This window comes from Phocoena sinus, chromosome 2 (genome assembly GCF_008692025.1).
Source record: "Phocoena sinus isolate mPhoSin1 chromosome 2, mPhoSin1.pri, whole genome shotgun sequence".
Lineage (NCBI taxonomy): Eukaryota > Metazoa > Chordata > Mammalia > Artiodactyla > Phocoenidae > Phocoena > Phocoena sinus.
In genome coordinates, this window is record NC_045764.1 from 169,849,152 (window position 1) to 169,865,429 (window position 16,278).

Here is a 16,278-nt window from a genome sequence, read left to right on the forward strand (position 1 = left end):
CCCTCAAATAACACCCAGAAATGTACACCTGATTGCCACCACCCTCAGCGCCGATGTGCCCGCCACACCACACCCGCGCCCTTCCCCCAACAGTCCCTTAAATAGTTCTCTGACATCTGAGTTTATAATCCCAAGATATATTAGTCAGCGTCCAGTAGGAAAGAGAGGGCACATTCAAACCAGCTAATACTGGTTAGCGGAAGAGAATTTTAACAGAGGGTCTATTTTCTGCCTGTAGACAGCGCGTAGGGACACTGCCAGGGCCTCAGAGCTAGAGCAGCAGAGGTCTCGGCAGACGATCCACTCGTCCCTCCCTGCCTCCCTTCGGGCCTGAGGCCTGAGTGGCAAGAGGAGGTGGCATTTGTCAGCATCACTGGACAGCGAGTTGGAAAGGGCCCCGATAGGAGCTGTGAATCGGGCCAGGCCCAGCCAGCCCCTGGAGGCCCCCAAAGGAGGGAGCTGGGAGCCGGCAACCCATCCTCATTCTCCTCCCTCCCTCGGCCTCCTGCTGGTGCCCCCATGGGCCAAAACCCATGGGAAGCCAGATGGCACCATCTCATCCCCAGGGAGTGGTCTCCACACTCCCGGGACAGGGCTGGGGCGAAGCAGGGGGTGATGGATGCTCCCACACGTGGAGCAGATGCAGAGAATCTAGAGTCGCCTCAGACTCCTACCTTCTCCCTGGTCCTCAAACTGCCTGCTCTCTGCACATCTGAAAGAGAAAAGCCCTCAGCTTTGTTTTGAACGGGAGAGCAATGCTGACAGTCATTAGCAAACAATTAGGGTCCAGTTGGGCTGATCCTGCCAGATCTGGGGACACCTGGCCGTGCAGACCCATAACAGAGGGCAGTGAGGGAGGGCTGCCATCCCCCCAGGGTGACAGAGTTGGGAGACCCTGGGTTAGCCATGCGGCTGTCGCTGTCTTGGTGGAAATGGTGACCTCAGCAGGCAGGCTGAGGTCCCTCGGCTGGACAGAGAGCCCCATGGGGGCAGGGGAAGCTCGGCTTCACTCTTCCCCACCTAATCTCCAGCACCAGAAAAACACTGAGCAATTGCTGTTGAGGAATGAATGATCTGATACATGACCTCTGACCCCTAGTTGAATTTTCTTTCCATGGGCCCAACTGGGCCCCTCAGAAAAGCATTCTACCAGGTCTTTCTTCCCTTCCCCTAACCCCCCTCCTCGAAAAATCAAAAGGACTTGCTGTGCGTTGCGTCTCTTGCAAGTTCGAAATCCTGACCTCAGCTTAGCTTGGGGGTTTGGGGAAACCTTTTCTGGGTGTTAACTGAAGATCTTTGGTTTTATTTCCTGCTTACCAACCCCGTCTTTTTTTTCTTTTTTTTCCTAATGTGTTCAAATTTCCATAATTGTCTGCTAACTGACTCCACCTCCCACAACTGCATTGGGAGAGCTGGGCTTCTGGAAGCCGGGTGCGCAGGGTCTGCACAGACTCCTCTAGCTGAGAAGCTGCTGAAACCTAGGGCAGGGCAGATGCGTGGCTAAACACACGCACACACACACGCATGCATGTGCCCAGCTTTTCACACCCTTCCCAGAAAGCCAGAGGTCACATGGGATACTGGCCGGAGCGCCAGATCTGGCACCAGAAGGGTTGAAGTCCCACCTCCACCTCTTACCAGCAACGGCACTTGGAAAAGTCACCCCACCTCTCTGCACCTCGTTTCTTCCTCTGCAAGGCAAGCGTGCGGCCAATGCCTACCTCCCTGAGAGTGCAGTTGAACTTGAAGGGGGAGAGGGAGGTTGCATCAGTGCAAGCCCCACGGGGCAGAAAGGCCGTCACTTTTCCCCGGGGCTCAGGTGAGGACCCGGCTCAGAACTTGAGAGCACGTTGCAGCACTGACCAGAGCTGTGGATTGGAAACACTCCTCTGTATTTGTCTATGAGGCTCGAAGGCCCTGGAGATCCTGTGTCTAATTCATCTCCGTTGCATCAGGGCGAGCCTGTCCTCCAGCCCAGCCCCCTCCCCTGAGCTCCAGACCCACGTGCAAGTCTCTAAGCACTTCAGACCTTACAGGTTCAAGTCTAACCACATGATCCTGTCTCTCCAAGCTAGCCCTTCCCATTCACCCCTTCATAGGCGACAGCAGCACCAGGATGGGGGTGGCAGCATCCTTGATCCCTTCCTTATCCTCATTTCCAACCTCTCCATGTCCAATTTTGCTCCAGACATGTCAGTGTTCCTCCCTAAACACCTCTGGAATCGATCCTCTACAGTCTCCATCATCCCGTGCCTAGAAAAACGGGCAGCAACTGCCCCTGGCTCCCCCACAGTCCAGCCACCAGGGCCTAACACACATCCGCACCCAGCGTCTTCCTGCCCCAGGGCCTTTGCACCTGCTGCTCCTTCTGTCCAGACATCCTCCACCGCCATCCTTTCACCCAGTTTACTCCTGCTCACCCTCGGGTCTCATAACAAATACCCACTCAGCCCCTGCCCGTGGCTGGATTAGAACCCCACCTTCCATGCTGTCCCGGGACCTTGCATTTTATTTCATAGGATTTATGTCAGTTTTCAATAACTTAGTGACTGGGTCATGTCTGGCTTCTCCATGAGACCATAAGCCCACGGAGGACAGACACTGTGCCAGTTCTCACATTACGTCCTGGCACCCAGTGTGTGATGGATGCTTAATAAATATTTGTTAAGTGAAGGCCTCCATTTCTCTCCCCTAGTGGAGAACGTGTGTGTTTTATGGTCCCCGGTCCCACCACCTAACTGTCTTTTCTCCTCCAGTCAGCCTGGGCAGGCCGTTTACTCACGTCCCCCTCTGAGTCCTAGTGTGTTCTCTGCCTGGAAGAGATCAATGATCCAATCTGTTCATGAGGACGCCGCGCCCACCACTGCGTCTTTCAGCTGAGTCAAAGGGATTCCTCGATTTACTATTTATGGGGCAGAGGGGAGGGGACAAGCCGGAGAACACCTAGGAGAGCACGCCCTTCCTCTCCGGGACAACACATGAAGCACCAGGCAATGTTAAACCCAAAGACAAAAGTTCTCAAGGGCTGGGGAGGCTGGTGTTCCAATCCCCAAAGGCCTGTCGGGGGCGGAGGGCGTGGATTGTTCTGTTTGAGGGAGGGGTGTGCAGGAGGAGAAGCACACATTACACAGGTGGTCACGTGTGAATGACCCCAGGTGAACGTGAAAAGAAAGATTGAAATTCTGAAGTCAACACAAGAAATCAGACAGAGATGTGGCATGTCTCCAATGGAGACGGGACATCTCCAACACAAGGCTGACCTCTGGGGAAGGTCTGAACACTCTAAAGAGAGAATGTGGGTGGGGGGGGAATTGATCCCGAGTGGAAGCAGAGGAAAGGGAGAGTCAGTCCTGAGGGGGAGCAGTGTTAGGAAGACAAAGGGGGAGCTGGGCCCAGCTGGGCCTCTAGGTCCTGTGTCGGGTGTGACCTACCATGGACATGACCAGATGGCCATCTCAGCTGGGGTCATGGAACACGAGCCCTATAACTCCCAGTCAAGCACTCCCCAGGCCACCTTCTAATGATCTTGTGGCTTCTCAGAGCAGGTATGGGCCAGGTGCCATCCCGTTGGCTAGGATCTACCTTGTGGGGGAAATTAACAAGCAGCGTGTGGTGTGACACTTGAGTGTCTAGAGAGCTGGACCATGAGAGACAGCAGCGCCCCAGGTCTGAGGCACTAAGGAAACAAGTTTTTTGTATCTGCAGAAATCGGGCCAAAGCCTGGACCAAGGGGACCACGTAGGGGAGGTCTTACTTTCAGAGGCTCTGCAGAGAAGCCTGCCAGTTTCCATGGGTCAGAAATTTAGGGTCCAGTGGGGATGGCTTGTCTCTGTTCTGTGATGTCTGGGGCCTCAGCTGGAAGACTCACAGGCCGAGGGAACAGAATCTAACCGAAGGCTTCACTGGGGCCAGAGGATCCATGACCAAGGTGGCAAGTCGGTTCCTCTCCACGGAGCCTCTCCATGTGGCTGCTTGAGTGTCCTCACAACATGGCGGCTAGCCTCCCCCTGAGTAAGCAACCCAAGAGGCCAAGGAGGGAGCTGCAAAGCCTCTTATGCCTTAGTCTTGGATGTCACACACTGTCACTGCCACCATGGGTGGGAAGCAGGTCACTAAGTCTGGCCACATTCACTGGAAGAGGAATTAGACTCCACCCTTTGAAAGGAGGAGTATCGAAGAATTTGTGGACATATTAAAACCACCCTCCACTAGGAGGGCCTTTCTAGAGCGTATTTCCAATAGGGACAAAGCCTCACTTTCTCAGCACCCAGTGAAGACTGTCCTTATCCCCTTATTCAACCCCATCACTTGCCACTTCCCACCTCCCCATCCAACATCTAGTCCACCTGCCAGAACACACCAGCGGCTTCCCCACTTCCGTGCCTCTACTCAAGCTGCTCCTTCTGCCTGATCTGCCCTCCTTCCTTCTTGGCCCCTGCTGACATGCTCTTCATCCTCTGAGACCCAGCTCCAGAGTTACCTCCAACCTCCTCCCCCCACATCTGTGTCCCTTGCCCCTCCTCCCACCCCTCGGCACTCATCGCGCACACTGGGTGGCAGGTGTTGGGAGCTCGGGCAGGGCAGGAGACGTGTGGTGTTCCCCTCTGGGTCCCTAGAGCCAAGGTGGAGCTCAGCACAGAGGAGATGCTCAAGAAGCATTTAAAGATAAATTGCATCAATGAATGAGTTCATCACACGTCTCCAGTCTGGCCCCTCAAAGCCAGCCGGCTGCTCCAGGACGTTTTCTGGGAAATCCCAGAGACAATCAGCAGATTCTTTCCCATGATCTATTGCTCAGCTCCTCCCCCACGAGCCTACCCAACAATCAGTTGCCCAGGAAGAGCCCCTCCACCTCCACCTTCCTTCATCCACCCCACGGAGCACTAGGAAAGTGCCCAATTAGTCCTGCCCTTTGCATTGTGCTTTTAGTTTTTCAATGTGTCTTCATACCTACTCTTTGATTTAAACCTTGCAAGAGCCATGCAAGGCAAGCCAGGGAGAGAGCAAGACTCTACAACAATAAGGTGGAAGCTCAGAAAGGTCAAGCAATTTGCCCAAGACAACAAGCTAGGGTTGGAGCCAAAGTCTATCAAAACCCCATGCCTCTTTGCTGAAGTCGGAGAGGAGCTCCCAGAAAGTGAACTGCCCCCTGGGCTGAGTCTCACTGCTGGTCTGAGTCTCAGAGTGAAAGAGGAGCCAGTGGGTTAATGATGGAATCACCAATATAAGAGCAAGAATCTGCCAACAGTGGTGCTGGAGTTTGACATTGGTTATTTTAATAAGTTCACAAAAAACAGGTAATTATTCATGTTTATTGAATCAAGTGCAGTGCTTGGGGCTTTCTGCACCTTGTCTCAGGTCCCCACCACAACCCTGAGAAGATTTTGTTATTCCCATTTTACAAGGTAGAACGTTAAGGTTCAGAGAGGTTCATTAACTTACCCAAGGTCACACAGCTAATGAATGAGCCAGGACTGAACCCAGAGGACTGTCTGGCTCCAAAGCCCCTTTCCCTCCCTTTTCATCAAGCAACCTCCGCTCATCATCAATGCTACACTGATGGAAGGTACGGAAGCGTGATGCTGCCCCCTGCCAGGAGGAGACAGGGAGTGGGCAGATGGACTGTGGTCTCCGAGCCGGGTTGGAATCTCCCTGTCTGACATGATATCACTTTTCTCTTCTAATAAATTGCTCACCCATGGCCAGGCCACAAGAGGCTGAAAGAGACCAGCGCCCTTGTGGGGGTGGGGGCCTGTGATAAGGAAGGAATATGCTGTGTATCCTCCCATCATGGAAGCTTCGAGGAGGTCCAGGGTCTAACACTCATGCTTGTTAGTCTGGGTGACGGATGCTGGTCAAGTACACATCCCAGTGGAGCCTGGAGGCAAAGAACAAGAGCTCTCAGTTTAAGTCCAAGGAGCAGAGGCGCCTTTCCAGGACCCTGGGGACACAGGTGTGCGTGAACTGCCTCTGAACACCACACAGAAAGGGCCTGGGTTTCACCCCTGACTTTGCCTTCTGGAAGCATCCCCCTCTTCTTCTGCACCAGTTGTTTCTCCTTCCTCTTGTGACCTTGAGGTGTAACTGCCTCTTTTCCACTTTCTTGCAGCGCCAAAATGTTCAATGTCACCTTGCAAGCCCTTGAACCTGCCCTCAACGGGACCCCTCCCCAGAGCAGCAGCTGCGTCCACAACGACTGGTGGAGCTGGCTGAACACCATCCAGTCCCCCTTCCTCTGGGTCCTCTTCATACTGGCAGCTCTCGAGAACGCCTTCGTCCTCAGTGTCTTCTGCCTGCACAGGAACAGCTGCACGGTGGCGGAGGTCTACCTGGGCAATCTGGCCGCGGCCGACCTGCTCTTGGCCTGCGGGCTGCCCTTCTGGGCCATCACCATCGCCAACAACTTCGACTGGCTCTTCGGGGAAGTCCTCTGCCGCGTGGTAAACACCGTGCTCTACATGAATCTCTACAGCAGCATCTGCTTCCTCATGCTGGTGAGCATTGACCGCTACCTGGCCCTGGTGAAGACCATGTCCGTGGGCCGGATGCGCGGGGTGCGCTGCGCCAGACTCTACAGCCTGGTGATCTGGGGCTGCTCGCTCCTCCTGAGCTTGCCCATGCTGGTCTTCCGGACCATGCGGGAGTACAGGGCCGAGGGCCACAACGTCACCGCCTGCGTCATCATCTACCCGTCCCGCAGCTGGGAGGTCTTCACCAACAGCCTCCTGAACTCCGTGGGCTTCCTGCTGCCCCTGAGCGTCATCACCTTCTGCACCGTGCACATCATACGCGTGCTGCGCAACAACGAGATGCGGAAGTTCAAGGAGATCCAGACGGAGAGGAAAGCCACCGTGCTGGTCCTGGCCGTCCTGCTGCTGTTCATGGCCTGCTGGCTGCCCTTCCAGATCAGCACCTTCCTGGACACGCTGCAGCGCCTCGACATCCTCTCCAGCTGCTGGGACGAGCACGTGGTCGACGTCTTCACGCAGATCGCGTCCTACGTGGCCTATAGCAACAGCTGCCTCAACCCGCTGGTGTACGTGATCGTGGGCAAGAGCTTCCGCAAGAAGTCGCGGGAGGTGTACGGCCGGCTGTGCCGGCAAGGGTGCCGCGGGGCAGAGCCCAGCCAGACGGAGAACTCCATGGGCACGCTGCGGACCTCCATCTCAGTGGAACGCCAGATTCACAAACTGTCGTAGTGGGTGGGAAGCAGCCAGTGAGCGGATGTCACCAGGGCTACTAACGCGGGTGACGATTACTGGACAGTGATTCTCAGGATGTGACCCAGGAGGAATGGGAGGAATCCCAAGTGTGACCTTGGACAGTGAGCCGGTGTCTCCAGTAAATGCCTTCCCGGCTCCAGTTGCAGATAACAAGGCTGTGCGGTTGGAGGGATCTGGTACACAGCCAAGGGCTCCAGAAACACAAGAGTATTATTGTTCTTTGCTGCCTAGACCAGTCTGCTGCTTCCCAGGAGTGGAGGGAGCCTGGGGGTAGGTACAGGAGCGACCGAGCTTCCCTCCCATGTGGTGTCGCACCTTGCCCCAGCACGACAGCTCAGATCTCCAGAAATGCCACCCAGCTTTGGTGCGGCAGCTGAGTGCCCACGCAGGGCTCAGCTGGAGTTCTGCCTTGGGTTTCTTTAATCCACTCAGCTAGGACTTTGGAGGATGATTTCTCAGGTTGATGAAGGTTAAACTCTGAGAGATCCATGGTGTGAATCTGGAGACCAGGATTCTTTCATTCCCCTCATGGAAAGACAAGTGGTCTGTGCCAAAGAAGAACCCAATAAGCACTTATCCAGCACTTGCTGTATACGCAGCCTTGAGCACTGTGGGTAAGAGAAGAAAAAGAAAGTACAGTCTCGGTCTTGAAGGAACTTGCAGACTCATGTGGGGATAAGTCAGCAGCCAAGGTCAAGCAAGGCACTGTGGGCGGGGCAGAGCAGAGGGGTGAGGAGAGCCCGCCCCAGCTCAGCCTATAACTGGTTGCACGTGGCTCTGTCCCTGTCTCGGTTTCCTCCTCTGTAACACGAGGCTGTTGGGGGATTAAAGGAGCTAACAGGCATAAAAGTACTTTGACAAATGAAAGGTGCTATGTAAATGTGAGGCATTATTACGCCCACAGAACAGGAATAAATTTATTATAAGGAGAAAGACACAGGTTCAGCAAAAGGTCCGTAGAGGAGAATCGGTAGCTAATGGTGGGGTGTAAAGCACCCATCAGTGTCTGACACATACTAGGTGCTCAATATGTTAGCTCCCTTCCACCACCTGTCCTTCCCATCAACGTGCACACACACACACACACACACACACACACACACACGCACACACAAGCGTCTTCAGTGGAGGTGGGAGAACGCCCTCCCCAACCCGTAGATCATTTGCCCAAAGAAGCAACTGCAGAGGGGTCCGCGACTCTGCCTCCTGTGGGCGGGGCAGGGGCGGGTCGTTGTGCCGAAGGGCGGGGTGGGCAGTGATGGGGCGGAAAGCCGGTACCAGGTGTCAGGCAGGATGAAACTGGACCAGCATCCTTGGCCAGAGGCTTAAGACATAGCCCTAGCCCCAAGCCCGAGGTCCTCCAGGCGGAATTCGTTTCTTCTTTTTCTACACGTTTTATAATCTGCCTTCTGTGGCCGGCCCACGTGGAGATAACGGAGAACGCACCTCCCAGGCGCCAACATCAAGCCCTCAGAGTCTAGGCAGGGAGGCACACTCAGTAGCGATGGAGTTCGGGACGCGTAATGCAGGCAGCGCCCTGGAAACACTCACTCGATCAGTAAATGAGTGATTTGTTAGCGGGCTGTCTCTGGAGAGCATAGAACCTGTGGGACCAGGAGGATTTAGATGGCAAAGAGCCCATAAATACCGCCCAATCCAGCTCTGGATTTTAAAAGAAAAAGAGTCACAGAAGATTTCTTCCCCATCCCAGCCTTTGTTTTCTGCTACGCATACCCCTCTGCCCAAATAAACATACACACTTCTAGCTGGAGAAAGAAAACAGAAGACATAAGAAATAGGAACCATTTCGCATTAGAACGAAGTAGGAACCATTTAGTATTAGAATGAAGTTAAACCATGTGCATATTGTGAGTGGGGTAACACACAAGGAGGCTGGACTTTGGAATGTGTACCACTCATTCATCAGTGGGTGTGTATGGTCTGAAGGTCTCCTATGAGCAGAGCCGCATCACAGCCCTGGGCCCCTAATGGTCATTTAGGGTCGACCCGTGGGCTAAGGAGCAGTCGGTCTGTGGGAAGGGAGCTGCCCCATGGGCTGTGTTGGTACCATGATAAAGAACATCTGTCCTGTGAAAGGTCCAAGGAGCTACTACATTGTAAAGAGGGAGCATTTCACAAACAAGGAGAAATGGATGAACGGCATAAACGTGTTTTTTCCAGCGTAATAAAGGGATGAGGCATTTTTGCGTAGTTCTTTCATTTGTTACAACTCCCGAAAACCTGAGTCTTGTCACAGACACTGCCGTGGCGGTTAGAAGTCTTTGGCCTGGGCGTTCCATTTATTTCCACTCAACCTAATTTAGGGCTTCTGTCCTATAAATCAGTGGTGTCCAAGCTATTGTAATTGCATATCCATATAAGTAAAAAAATTTTGATTATACGTACCCAATACGTACACTTATTTACATGTATTAAAAGGTACACTCTAAAATATACTCAAGTACAATCTAAGAAATTTCAACAGCGTTTGAATATTTTCTCCCATCCCATATTCCTACATTGGTGACTCATTACCAAGTACCCATCAGGTGTGCATGAGGCCCCATGAGGCCCTAGAATCATAAGGATGACTGTAATTCAATCATCCATGCGTGTGATATATATCTATTAGGTGCCTTCCATTTGACAAGGTCTAGATCAAACAGTTGTCTAACTACTGCTTGCATACTACCAGTGATGGGGAACTCATCACCCACTCCATTTTGAGGTTCCTTCATTATTCATGCATTCATTCACTCATTCATTTAAAAAAAATTGCTTTCTGTGTCTACAGAAATGACACTGCTCTGTCTCCGCATTCATCAATCCATGCTAGAAACCTGGGGCTCATGGTAAAGAGAACCCTCTCTGTTATTCCTTACACCTAGTGAATCAGCACCTCTTTTACATTCCACCTAAGTGTTTCCTGGATCTATCTGCTTCTTTCTATGTCTAACCATCATCTCTTATTGGTCTCCCCATCTCTGATATTAACTACCACCATCTCCCAATTCATATTCTCCACTCTGCAGCCAATGACGTCTTTTAAGAAGGCAAAGACAATGATAGGGAAGCTATACATGTAAAGAACATGTAGTGTTTAAGAGCAAAGGCTTTGGGATCAGGCAGACCTGGATTCCAGTTCTGCTTCTGGCTCAGACTCATTTGCTGTGTGGTCTTGGGCATCTCAGTTATCCTTTCTGAGTCTACATTTCCTCATCTGTGAAATGAGAGTAATGGCATCCACATCATAGAACTGTTAGCAGAATTAGTGTATGAAAGTGTTTAGCTTGGTACAGAGTTGGCAGTCAACATGCATGAGCTGCCATGATGGTGATGATGATGGTGATGATGATGGTGATGATGATGGTGATGATGATGGTGTTGATGGTGATGATGGTGATGATGGTGATGATGATGATGTTGGTGATGGTGATGATGTTGGTGATGGTGATGATGATGGTGATGGTGATGATGATGATGATGGTGATGATGATGGTGATGGTGATGGTGATGGTGATGATGTTGGTGATGGTGATGATGATGGTGATGGTGATGGTGATGGTGATGGTGATGGTGATGATGATGGTGATGGTGATGATGGTGATGGTGATGATGTTGGTGATGGTGATGATGATGATGATGGTGATGATGATGATGGTGATGATGATGGTGATGGTGATGATGATGATGATGGTGATGATGATGGTGATGGTGATGGTGATGGTGATGGTGATGATGATGGTGATGGTGATGATGATGGTGATGGTGATGGTGATGATGTTGGTGATGGTGATGATGATGGTGATGGTGATGGTGATGGTGATGGTGATGGTGATGGTGATGATGATGATGATGGTGATGATGGTGATGTTGGTGATGGTGATGATGATGGTGATGATGATGGTGATGGTGATGGTGATGGTGATGATGACGGCTGTGATGGTTATGATGGTGGTGGTGAAAGTGATGGCTGTAATGAAGATGATGGTGAGGGTGATGATGGCCCTCTCTAACAGGAAGCCTTTCAGTAGTGTCCCACCACTCTTGGGATAAAGCTCCACTTCCATAAGGTGGCTCGCAAGACCCTTCACGAGCTGGCCCCTGCCTTGTCTCTTTCCCTCTCTCCAGTTCCTGGCTCATTCTCTACCCTCCAGCCACATTGGACCCAGGTGCCTGGTAGATATTCAGTTCTCTGTCCAGTGCCCACACTTCCCATCCAGCCTGCACCCCACCAAGGCCTTGAGCTTGAAGAAAGTTGCCCACAAGTGTGCAAGGGAGCTAACTCATCCGAGGGACTTTGCTCACGGATGGGGCATGACTCAGGGAAGTCTGTAATCTGGAGGAGTCTGAGCGGGGCTCTCAGCAGGTGTAAACAGGCTGGGAAGGCCTCCCTCTCAGCTCCCTCCTATCTCCCTCCCACCCCAGCCAGGCAGCACGAGCGGCCCTCAACTCCTGACCCTCCTTGGCCCCAGCGAGCTGGTGAGATGGGGAGAAGCCCAGAGGGGCCTATGGTGGCCTCAGAACAAAGCGCTGGGCCCAGCTCCTGAGTCTGTCCTGGCCAGGGCGGGTGAGGGCCCAGTGCAGGAGTGCCAACCGCCCACCAGGTGCCCCAACGGGAACTAGTGCTGGTGATGCAGGCTCCCACCGGTGATGCAGCCACTGATGATTCAAAGGTGCAGTCTCCAGCTGTGACCCGCACAGCACATTCCATACCTCCTAGTTACTCAATCCCCGGGCCCGCTGCACAGCCCCACACAGCACTGACCTCTGACAAAAGCCCCTGAGAATGCTGGGGTCAGGGTTGAGCAAGGAGGACACAATTTGGCAATAGCCGTGGCTGAAAGTTTAATGGTTTGTTCGTGGGGTTTTTTTGGCTGAGGTCAAAGGGGCTCCATGAAAATATCTCTCACTCTGCTGAGCTCTAATTTATTTATTTTCTTTTCCTTTATGGTTAATTATAGGATATTGACTATAGTTCCCCGTGCTATACAATAGGACCTTGTTGTTTATCCATTGTTGAGCTCTTTTTGGAATTGACCCTCACGACCACTCATGTAGGGAGGTGCCTGTATCATTGCCAGTTCGGGATGTGGGAACTTAGGCCCAGAGAGGGAAATAACCTGCTAAGGCCATGCAGTTCTTCAGGAGTGTGGTCAGAAGCCCACCTGCTTTCTGTGTGTTTGTGCCTTAACAGGGGGATGCAAATTGTCACAGAAGCAGCTCCCAAGGTGCCTTATTGCATGAAGAGCATCCGGCCTCGGCTTGGGCTGTTTCTGCCCCGATAGGCAGACTTTGCATCTTCTGGGGCTTGTGAGTTCTTGCTTCCTGAAGAACCATCTCCAGTGGCGGGGGGCTGACACCTTACAGTGAGATCTTTATTAGAGCGGCTTTATTGAGATAGGAGTTCTGTGCCTTGCCCATTCCAGTGGCTTTTAGTGTATTCACAGGGTTGTGCAACCATCACTGCCCCCTAATTCCAGAACACCTTCATCCCTCCACACCCATTAGCAGTCATTTCCTCTTTATAGCCTCTGGTAGCCACTAATTTTCTCTCTGTCTCTAGGTCTGCCTATTCTGACCATTTCATAGAGATGGAGTCACACAGTATGTGTCTTTTGTGTCTGGCGTCTTTCACCTGACCCACACGGAGATATAATATTGAATTGGAGGGGAAGAACCATGGAGTCCAGGCCTTGAGTCCCTGCCATGCCACCTACTCACCGTCTGATCTTTACAAACCACTTGACTCATTTCCCCCACACCGGCCTTTGGCCTCGGTTTCCTCATCTATGAAATGGGCAGATAATACAATAAGTATACCTGAGTCACACAGAGCTAATGACTCTGGAAAGGGGGCTTTGTAAACTGTAAAGGGTGGCACCAACGTGGCAGGGACTGCCCTGGACTTGGAGCCAGGTCCCTGGTTCACAGCCCTACCGCTCCCTGGCTGTGGGAATTTGGACGAGATCAGTTAACATCTCTGAGTTTCTGGGTGGCAGGGGTGTTGCATATAAAATGAGGATCCAGGCGTTGTGAAGATTAAGTGAGATAAAGGTGTTCTCATGGGTTGAATAGTGTCCCCTCCCTCCCCAAATTCACATCCACTTGGAACTTCAGAATATGACCCCATTTGGGAATAGGATCTTTGCAGAAGTAATTAAGGTGAGGTCATACTGGATAAAGATGGGCCCTAAATCCAGTGACTGGGATCCTGATAAGAAGAGAAGAGGATGCACAAAGACACAGAGACAAGGCCATAAGGAGATGGAGGCAGAGACTGTAGTGATGCTTCTACAAGCTGAAGGATGCCCAGGATTGCTGCCCAAAGCCAGGCAGAGATCAGACTCCCCCTCAGAGCCTCCAGGAGGAACCAGCCCTGCAGACACCTTGCTTTTGAACTTCTGGCCTCCTGCACCGTGAGAGAATAAATTTCTGTTCCTTTAAGCCACCCTGTCTGTGGTACTTTGATCCAGCCGCTCTAGGAGATGAATACAGATGTTTTAACAATTCTGAGTGAGTGCTCACCCACGAGGTGCCCGTCACAGTCCCAACACACACTCCTTCCCCCAACAATGGAGGAGGGAACCAGACACTTTCTTCAGGTTTCCTGGGGTTTAGAGATGCTAGTTGGTGATAGAAGGTGTCCTAAGAAAGAATGGGATACACCATCTTACAGAATTTTAGAGATTTCTTCACAGGGAAGATACTGAGGCTTCTCTCAAGGTAACATAGCGTGTTGGGGGCTGCCCAGGCCCCCAAAGTGTGTGCACCACAGGCCCCGACACACCGTCTCTACGGACCCAGGGCTGGGACTGCCCTGTTTCTCTCCTTCCCCCTAAGGCAGGCCAATTCCAGGAGTCTCAGACCAGGTTAAGAAGAGGCCACAGGGCCCAGCTCCCAGCTTCCTGACAGCTTCACCACCAAGCCCACCTTGGTGGGACATTGTTTATAAACAATCCTGAAAAATGGCCCAAGATGGAGCTCTGAGGCTCCTCTGGACGCCCCCCTCCATGCTGAGTCACCGCATGGCCTACTCAGGGCAGTCAAGTACGCCTGCCTATTCCCCTCCCCAGTCCTGGCCAAGGCAGAGGACAGCTTACGTAACCCTGCTGTGCTCACACCACCACCGCCTTGTGCAATGGCCAAGTGATGAAACCTCCTGCTGGCTGCTGACCAAGGGCCTGCTCCATCGCCATCTCACCTGATCCCCAAACTCGGAGAAGAGGCCCACTTCACAGATTAAGAGACTGGGTCTCCTTGGGGGGCTGGGCGAGAGATAAATTAGGAGTTTGGGATTACATATACACGCTACTGTATATAAAATAGATAAAAAACAAGGACCTACTGTATAGCACAAGGGACTATATTCAATATTTTGTAATAACCTATAAGGGAACAGAATCTGAAAAAGAATAGACATATTTATGTGTATAACTGAATCACTTTGCCATACACCTGAAACCAACACAACACTGTAATTTAACTATACTTCAATTTTTAAAAGTGGTTTTAAATATCCAGAAAAAAAAATAATGAAGAGACTGAGGCCCCAGGAGATGGCATAAAAAATGGCCCAAGGTCACCCAGCTCAACCGTGATGGAGCTGGGATTAAACCCCCGTGATGTGGTTCCTCGGCCAGACCTGCCCACACTGACTTCCGCATCAGACCTCAAGGACCAGGGTCTTGCTTTGGAATCAGATTCTTTCACAAAGTACCAGTCCCCTTGAGGAAGATGAAGCAGTGAGACCGCTGACAGCTGGACAGCTGAATGGCCTTCTGGGCTAGTCTGAACCCTCCCCCTCGGTCTCCAGCAGGAAGAAGAGAACCTCTCATTTGGCAACCCCTCCCCACTCCATTAGTTGCCCAAATTCTTTCTCTTCCACTCAGTCCTGACCTCATTTTCTTCTAGAGCTGCAGGGCTCCCCTTCCAATGTTTAAGCTCTTTTGATGCCATTATTTCCTTCTGCAGAGTTTCCGAAAGTTTCTCAAAAAACAAAAACAAAAACAACAACAGAAAAGTCTGGCTCCTGATTGTTCAAAAGAGTCTGAGAGGGCGTCCCTGGTGGCGCAGTGGTTGAGAGTCCACCTGCCGATGCAGGGGACACGGGTTCATGCCCCGGTCCGGGAGTATCCCACATGCCGCGGAGCGGCTGGGCCCGTGAGCCATGGCCGCTGAGCCTGCGCGTCCAGAGCCTGTGCTCCGCAACGGGAGAGGCCACAACAGTGAGAGGCCTGCGTACCGCAAAAAAAAAAAAAAGAGTCTGAGAAATGCAACTACTACATCTTTCTTGTGGGGCTGCATACATGCATATTAAAGGCCATGGGAAGACCTGCAGGCAAGAGGCCAGTCCACTCTGCTTTGTCTAATGCAGGGCTTTGTCTAGCCCATGGGATCCCGGACTTGATGGGCACAGAACCTGGTCTTCACTGCCTACTCCTTCCTACTCTGCTTGCCCAGTGTCTCCATCTCCACGTGAAGTTGAAATGTTGGAATTCCTCAGGCTTCAATCCTAAGCCCTCTTCTCATCTCTCTACATGGCCCACCTAACTAATCCCAGCCAGGATCATGACTCCAAATATCATCTGTGATGCTTAGTCTTATGTGTCAATGTGCCTGGACTCCAGCACCAGTTATTTAGTCAAACACAAATCTAGGTGCTGCTGTAAAGGAATTCTGTGGATGTGGTAAACATCTCCAATCGATGGACCTTAAGTAAAAGAGATCATCCTCGATCATGTGGGTGGGCCTCCTCTAAGCAGTGGGAAGGCCTTAGGAGCCCAAACTGTGGTTTCTTGAAAAAGAATAAATTCTGCCCCAAGACTGGAGCTTCAGCTCCTGCTTGAGTTTCCAGCCTGCTGACCTGACCTACAGATTTTCTCTTCCACTCAGTCCTGACCTCATTTTCTTCTAGAGCTGCAGGGCTCCCCTTCCAATGTTTAAGCTCTTTTGATGCCATTATTTCCTTCTGCAGAGTTTCCGAAAGTTTCTCAAAAAACAAAAACAAAAACAACAACAGAAAAGTCTGGCTCCTGATTGTTCAAAAGAGTCT

At 51.8% G+C, this 16,278-nt stretch overlaps 1 protein-coding gene across 1 annotated transcript in view; it reads left to right on the forward strand.

The window, feature by feature from the left end:
• BDKRB2 (bradykinin receptor B2) overlaps positions 1-9,428 on the forward strand; it is a 32,178-nt gene extending 22,750 nt beyond the window's left edge. Inside the window, exon 2 of the mRNA XM_032617435.1 lies at positions 6,110-9,428. Coding sequence (XP_032473326.1) covers positions 6,117-7,199 — 1,083 coding nt within the window. The 5' untranslated portion in view covers positions 6,110-6,116 and the 3' untranslated portion in view covers positions 7,200-9,428. The remainder of the gene's footprint in view (positions 1-6,109) is intronic.
• The last annotated feature ends 6,850 nt before the right edge of the window (positions 9,429-16,278 follow it).